Here is an 8,480-nt window from a genome sequence, read left to right as displayed (position 1 = left end):
CAGCTGTTTATTTTGTGATTCTCTTACTTTTTAACAAGTTATACAATTAGGTGTATGAAAGAGTTAAGAATATGATATCAAAAAACAAAGCTAGTAAAAATATATTAATTATCGCAGTTCTTCTACCGTAAAAAGTTGTGAGATCCTTGTAGTACCAAGGCTGTTCCTTAATCCTTTATTCAATTGGTACTTACGGGCCTTTCCATCTTACGTTATTACGTAATTAGTTAATAGTTATAATAAAAATATTTCTTTCTTTCTACATTTGGGAAACTGCTCAGACGAATAAGTATTTGGTCTGAGGGGAATCGTGATTTTTTCCCTCTGTGGCAATCTTAACGCTTTATTTTCTGTCTATGTTAATATGATAATAACTGTCAGCTGTCAGTCAATGTCAAGTATCACTGTCAAACAACTAAAAATTTTCTAAAAAATTTATGTTTTGTTTGCTTTACATTTACAAAACAAAACGATTTAAAAGTTAACATCTTGATTAATATTTTTTGAAGCAAAAGTATATCTAAGCAATTATGACTGTAAATAATACTATTGCTCATCAGCGTTTGATCCTCAGTGGAGATCGCGAAAGGTAAATATATAAATGTTTGTTGTGATTAAACCGGGCCTTTTCCAGTGCAAACGGTTGAATAACTTACACTACTTTATTCGTGCTTTTGTATATTATATTAAACACAGGTGCCAGCAAACTTCAAGCTTTAAATAGATACCATGCAAAAAAAGGAATACTTGCATAGCTGTACAACATTCGTAGGTATTTTTAAAAAACAGATCGTCTTAATCAGGCCCAGGAACTCTGATCCTTAATTCTTTAGTGTTTAGCAAAAGTAAAACTGATGTTACTCATCGCTTCTATGTTTATTCATCATTATTCATCATCAGTCTCATCCTTAGCAATTACCATGAATTAATAGAGACAATGTACTGAACCTCAACCGTTTAAATGTTTTGGTATAATTTTCCCCATTCACTAGCTAAAGCTAGTTACTATATCACTATCCCTATATAAACCCCTATCCCTTTATCAATGTTGTTCCAGCGAATGCTAGGCAACATCATAAAACAATTCTACACTAAAAGAAAAAAAAATAACACCAAACCTATGAACTAAATCAGTAATGAAGGTGATAGATACTCTTTCAAATGAAAAAAATGTGAATTAAGAACTTGAATTTTTATTTGAAGTCTGTAAAAGATTCTAAACAATAACATCTATGAACATTATCATATAAATTATATAAGTCAGTATGATGTGAACATGGTGTGCTGGGGCAATCAACTGAATGGAGGAAGTACCACATTCTGCCCCCCAAGCCTTTTGCTTACCACTAAAGAGATCAAACATAGTCATGCAGTTTGCTAGTAATGTGAATGTCAGTTAGTTATGCTTGAATGCCCTAATGACTTTGTTATACTTTCACATCTTTGTTGACCATCTATTAGCATGATTATGTTGTCAGAAAAGAAAAGAGGATGCTTGCTATACAAAGATGTTAGAAGAAAAAAAGAGGTAGATAGGTTATATAAACCTCATTCAATATTTACAACTAGCACACAAAAATTATTTAAGTGACATTGTCAATGGTGAGATGACAGTTAGGCGACAGAGCTCAGGTTTGCTAATTAGCATAGTTTTAATGTGCCACTTGCGGTCTGTGTATAATCTATCTACATCTTTTTTCTTCTAACATCATTGGTGCTATACCATCTAGAAGAGAATATTGTTCCTAAAACATAGGAGAACAAACTAAACCAACTTGAAAATTATTTTCTTTGGTGCTGTACATTTATAATTATGAACATTGCACTTGCAGGTTCAAGGAACTTCTCAGGAGGAGACTAATTGAATGTGGATGGAGGGACCAAATCAGGATGGTGTGTCGTGAAATTGTAAAGGAGCATGATTCAAACTCTATTACTCTTGATATGTTGGTGGCGAGAGTAACTCCTCGAGCTAGAGCTTTAGTCCCAGATCCAGTCAAGAAAGAATTGCTACAGAAAATTAAAACTCACCTTTTAACCCAGAAAAACTTGTAAATTGTTTGATACATTTTATGAATGTCTAAATTATGATATTTTTTTTTGTTTTTTGGTTAGACATTCAATAATTGAGTACTTTGTGATAATTACTTTTGATTTACTAAATTATGCATTTTTAAACTATGTTAAGGATAAAATAAAATGAATTTGTTTAAACCAACAGTATATTTTATTTATAAACATTTACATTAACCAAAAATACATAATATATATATTGCTTACTTACACATAATACTGCCTTCAGATGCTATTTAACCTGACTGTCATGACTCTATGCTGTGTTTTTAGATTTTTGGACATGAACATCTAAAAAGACATAGCTGAAATTATGTTATAAATATTTATTTATAACCATTATAATTAAATATGTATTTATACTATTCCATATCAAAGGTAAAGTGACAGTTTCTAAGATTCTTTTTAGTTTACATTTTTACATAATTTTCTACATGGTATATTTTATCTAATATCTATAATAATTTTGATTAAAAAAATTTGAGCAAGATGCAATGTACATTTTATGCTTAAAAATATAATCTCTGTTGAAACATTGCAAATAAATAGTTATACTCACACACAATACACACATTCGGGTAATAGAAATTATATGGAATTAAAAAGATATTGTATTAATTCGAAAAATACTCTTGAGCAAGAGTATCTTTGGGAATGATAAATAGATGTGTTTATTACAAAAAATGCATAAGATGTGCAATGTGCATACATGGGCATGAAACTTGATATCTCCAGTTCTAGATTTCTGGAGAAAAACGCTAATTAATTATCTTAAATTTCAAAATTTAACACCAATTATTATAATATGGGAATAAATAAATGCAATTTTCAAAGAAATTTCATAGTTACCTAGTTGAGATAATGAGCAATCAGTTTACCTAGAATAACATCCTTTAAAGCTCTTAGATGCTCGACTTATATTTCATACATAGTTTGTATGCTTAATTCAATTTTGTATGTACAACATAATACACAAATGGAATGTTTTTATGGACTTGTTATACCTTTCACAGGTAAGGTGTATTTGATCACAATATATCCTCTTATATAAAGTATTTATAACAATATCAGTACTCTCTTATATATTTAGTTATATCTAATAGTTATATTTTTTTCCTTACAACTAAAACCGTAACATGATTCTACTTATAGGTCGACTAATTGATTATTAATTTTACACAATACTGCTGATTATTAAAATGAGCAATTAGTAGTTTTGAGAATATTACTTGAAGTTAAGAGCAGCAACATAGCCAAAGACATTAATAGGCTAATAGCTGAGATTGACATTTACAACAAAGCTCTATGACAGACACCCTCACTGATCACTTATTTTAGTATATGTACTTATATACTTAACATATAGTGATTTATTTAAATTGAATTGATGCTGTGACAATTTATGATATGCCAAAGTGGTAAGCTGCTTTGACTTTGAAGAGGTTATTCAGTTTATTCAACTGATACTCTTCATTGCCCTCTAGGACTCTAGGTATAAAAAATTTTACGGGAACGTATAACATGCGCCTACACCACTTGGCATTACATCTGTTTACTAAGCAAGTTTTAAGAAAAAAAAATCTTAATTGATCTGAGTTGGGAATCGAACCCAAAACATCACGAATATAAAGCAATCCATTCACGCAAGAACTCTGTGAGAGTTCTTTAAAACTGAAAGCATTCAAATTTTTCAAAACCCTAGGTTTAGTTTCAAGTCATAAGCTTCCCTATCATAATAAAATATGCCGAATAATTTCACAAAGTTTTGTACTAAAACTACCAATATAAAATATTGTTATAACTTCATTCTTAAATTTTGGCAACAATATTACACGTATACAACATAATATTATGCAAGTAATCAGCTTAAATCACTGTTTGAGCATTTTATGATAATAATCAAGAAATCGTTTATAAGTGTACAAGAAACGTTAAAACTTACAATAATAAAAAAAGATTAATAAAACCCATAATACCACGAGACGCGATACCATTTAGGACCATTTTATGAAATGCAAATTGCAAGGAAGTTCCTAAGAACAGAATAAGTATCAGGAATGATAGGTTAAGAATAAAATATTTTTTAGTTTAGTCAAGGTAACAGATTGCATTAAACTCTTTATAATGCCCAACTCTTTATAATAAGTATTACAATTATCATACTTTTGAATGACGAAACATGACGGAAAGCTCATTCATCATTCATTTATAGCGTGCTAACTCTGGCTGTCCAACCTTGTACAAGCCACAGCTTACACTCCTGGCCCAAAATTTGTAACCAAAAGATAAAAAGATAATCAATTACATATCTATCTCTCTTTCGTTTCATGGCAACGAAAGAGAGAGCGATGATGTATATAGACAAAATTATTTCGTTATCTCCTGGCGCCTCGGACGAATTATGTAGGGACGCTAGACATACCCTTTTGTCAAAGTACAAGATCAACGATCTAACACGTTTATAAAAACTGTTTCTATAGAATGTGTTTCTGTTTAATTGTTGTAACCGTTTTCGTCGTGAAAAGTATTTGGTCTGAGCTTGGCGCGCACCTTAGGCCTACTATACTGCGCAGGCGAAGGCTCATTTATGCATTTTCTTAAATTTAATTTTCTCAATGTCGATATTTCATTTCACTGAGTTCAAAGACTGATGTAAAAAATACCTACTAAAGATAAGAAAATACGGCGAAATAGTGGACATAAAACATCTAGTACAATGATGAGTATCTATAGAAACCAACCAAGACTTACATTTATTCACTGGTTCATTTATTTATCTTTCAAGATATCATCAAATTATGCAGCTATGTAACTAAAAACAGGTAAAAGCGGACTAGAAAACGTTGAACGGTTTCAATATTTTGTACTATGGGGAAATGGTCCTCAATGGTCACACATTAAAGATATTTAAAAAAACTAAAATAAAATATAAAATAAAAAAAACGATAGTAAACGGATGAAAAATATTTTCACGGAATTACGGATTCCAAATAAATCATTTGTTTAGATCATGATAATAATAAATTATACCTTTGAAGAGATTCCATAATAAGCGTTCAGGTTAGCAGGCCTTTTCACATTGCAAATACATATTTAAATATAAATTAAAGAAAAGTTTCTGATCAATCAAATCATGAAAGTCAATAATGTTGGCAATAATTTTGCAAATTCCAAGTTTTATAATTTTCTTTTTAATTTAAAAGATTTAGTATTAACAAGTTAAGTATTACAATGCGAATAGCCTATTTTATGAGATTATGATTTAGTATTTTCAGGAGAAATACTATTACGGTAGCTTAATAACATATTATATTAATCTATCTAAATAATATATCTTAAAAAACGATCGATTGCTAATCATATTTAAGCGAAGGCCAAATCTAAGCGAAAATGATCGCTGATGACGTTTAAATTTGCGTCCTCAGACCTACCTATTATCACTTACTTACACTTAGGTACTTAATACTTATTTATTTATAAAAAAACCCATGACCAGTCCTCAATTGCGTCATACAAAGTTGAGAAAGTGTCAACAATTATTCACACTTTCTCAAGTGCATAAGTATGACTTATTAGAAGGCTCTAAGTCACTGAGCGGGCGATGGAAACAGCTATGTTTAGAGTTTCTCTGCTTGATCGAATCAGAAATGAGGAATTCCGCAGACAAACCAAAGTCACTGATATAGCTCAAGGAGTCGCCAAGCTGAAGTGGCAATGGGCAGGCCATATAGTTCGAAGAGCCGATGGACGTTGGTATCAAAAGGTGCTGGAATAGCGACCCCGCACCGGAAAGCGCAATGTTGGTCGACCCCCCCACTAGTTGGACCAATGACATCAAGCGGTTTGCAGGAAGCTGCTGGATGCTGGCGGCTCGAGACCGTTGTGCTCGGAAGTCCAAGAGGCCAGCAGTGGACGTCCATCGGCTGATAATATTGATGATGAATAAGCATGACAAAGGGGAGGTAGAGAGGCAGGCCTATGTTTCATTATCTATAAATTACGTCACACGAATTTCATGATTTTTTAACTGCGCCCCCTCCTCCATATCACTGCTTTATACCTAGTATGCGCAATCCCGCAACAAGTTTTTGAAATTACACATGAAGTAATTATAAAATTAAAACAGCAGTTCCTTAAATTAGTATATTTTAACCTGATATTGATTCATATATAATCAGAAATACTCGTGTTTTTAAGATATTTTCGTTAAACTATTGATACTAAATGGTCGAACCGCGGACGGAAGAATAAACGTCACCATGATAAGTTTCGACGTGTTGGTGTGGCCTTCGTCTTATAAATAACAAGCCATAACATAACTCTGCTTTACAACATCACATAATAAAATTTGGAAATAAATAACACAACAGCTTCAATGACTATTGGCTATTCACAACCCGTGGTCAATTCACGCTAATTTTGATTCCTTTGGCTCTCTTCGAATCGATATGGCATAGATATACGAATATAAGATAAGACTATTTTAAATAGTGTCTATGGTTAAAAGTCACTGCTATGGTATGTACGAGTATAGACAGCCTGACCAGAAATATAAAACCCTGGATTTGTATTTTTAGCAGCCTATGCTAATATGCTAATAAAAGGTATTATAGGCTCAAAAGGGCTAAAGGGGGACTCAGAGACGTAAGGCCATTAAAAAAATGGAGGGAATTAGTTCCTTTTTTGCAACATAACACGGTTTTTCCATTATTTTTCTGAACAGGCTATTTTTTAAATATTCATAAGTTCAAAATTAGAATTTAACATAATCAAATTCATAAAATGGCAATGCAACACCAACCAAATTACAAAAAATTCATTCATTTTCAAATTCATTTTCATTTTCAAATATGTTTTTTTTCACCTTACAAGTTGTGCTTTTTAACTTATTTATCAAACTTAACACTAAATAAAACCATACTAATGTGCATTATGTAAATCCAACTCCGTTTAACTAAATGTATATAAATTTTGATATCTACTATATAATTATTTATTAAATATTATCTTTTTTTTATAAATAAACCTTCACCTTCCAGTTGAGTGAAATACAATATACTTAGATCAGATCTTGGCAAAATAACTAAAATTTAAAATAAACAGTATAACATGGATGGTTACGTTAAAGATAATACTTTTCAATAAGACTGCCATATGTTAAAGTTATTATTCAACAGCAGTTCTTAGAATATGTACGAACAAATTTAGACTAGTGTTTTCACGATATATAGCTGCGTTTGTACGTTTCTCTGGTACTTTACGTTCATTTTCATGTAAAAACATATAGATTTATTACAAACTATGGGATAGAGCTGCCTTATTTATTAACATTGAGTGAAATAAAAAAGGGGGTGAAGACCACACAACTGAAGTAAAACTTCTTTCAAAACAAAAAAAACAAAGCGCCATCTATTAGTCTAGGGCAACAGGTTCTTGAATTGAACAAAAAGGGATTGTTTTAAAGGTTTCTAGGAACGTCATCTACTGGTAGTTTAAAATAACAACTGTTTCACCATGCCACTAGATAGCAGCTTCCATCTTAAAAGCCTCACCTGATTACACTTTTCGTAACGCATTTACCAACTCACTCCCCAAGTCAAGCGTAAAGAAGTTTTACTTCAATAAGTGCTGAGATTCCGCGACAGTTTTACATTCCTTTCAAAGTCTCCAAAGTGCGCATTTTTAAACAGTAACAGTTCTGAATTACCGTTTTTTATGTACATATTGATTTTCAAGACCGAAAAAGCTGTATTTTCTATTGAATAATTAATTATTATTTACACTTTTAGAATAGGTTGTCAATATCGAACACTATGTTCACTGGAGTTGCAAGAAGTTTTGGTTGAGTCGTACCTCGAGCGGCATGGCGGGCACGTAGCGTATGCCGTAGTATGGCGGGCGGCGCTGCTAGGTGACGACGCGGCGCGCGCGCGGCCTCTGCGCCTGCGCGCGCGTCACCAGCACCAGCGCCGACGCGAGCGCCATGCGGACGGGCGCGCGGGAGCCGCCCGGTAACCTGAACCAACAATGAACTATAAATAAATAATAATAATAATAGCCTTTTTATTTCCATAAAGAATAATGTTACAAATAATGTGCATGCAATAACAAAATGAATTTACAAAAGTTGTTTTTTTTTCTTTGTTATTCATTACGGACCCCTCGACGGGTGAAGGCCTCCTCCATTTATCTTTTGGTCTACCTCTTTTCCTTTTTTTGTATGATGGTCCGTGCCATGTAGTTTCTCTCTCTCTTTGCCCATTTTTCATTGTCCATGCGTGCAATATGACCTGCCCATTTCCATGGGCTATAAATAAACTAATATATATAAATTAAGTGTCACGTTGTTGGTCGTCGATGGACTCATAAACTACTGAGCCAATTTTTGATCAAATTTGCACACCATG

General features: G+C 32.4%; 2 protein-coding genes across 2 annotated transcripts in view; one reads left to right on the top strand and one right to left on the bottom strand.

The window, feature by feature from the left end:
* The first annotated feature begins 424 nt into the window (after positions 1-424).
* On the top strand, positions 425-2,218 carry LOC112044099 (enhancer of yellow 2 transcription factor). The gene is made up of 2 exons (XM_024079841.2): positions 425-589; positions 1,833-2,218. The coding sequence occupies exons 1-2, from the start codon at positions 531-533 to the stop codon at positions 2,053-2,055; spliced, it is 282 nt and encodes a 93-aa protein (XP_023935609.1). The 5' UTR covers positions 425-530; the 3' UTR covers positions 2,056-2,218.
* LOC112044100 (multiple epidermal growth factor-like domains protein 8) overlaps positions 2,205-8,480 on the bottom strand; it is a 28,741-nt gene continuing 22,465 nt past the window's right edge. Inside the window, exon 22 of the mRNA XM_052891398.1 lies at positions 2,205-8,089. Within this exon, the coding sequence (XP_052747358.1) occupies positions 7,981-8,089 (109 nt within the window). The 3' untranslated portion in view covers positions 2,205-7,980. The remainder of the gene's footprint in view (positions 8,090-8,480) is intronic.

This window comes from Bicyclus anynana, chromosome 3 (assembly GCF_947172395.1).
Source record: "Bicyclus anynana chromosome 3, ilBicAnyn1.1, whole genome shotgun sequence".
Classification (NCBI taxonomy): domain Eukaryota; kingdom Metazoa; phylum Arthropoda; class Insecta; order Lepidoptera; family Nymphalidae; genus Bicyclus; species Bicyclus anynana.
This window is presented reverse-complemented; position numbering and strand designations above follow the sequence as displayed.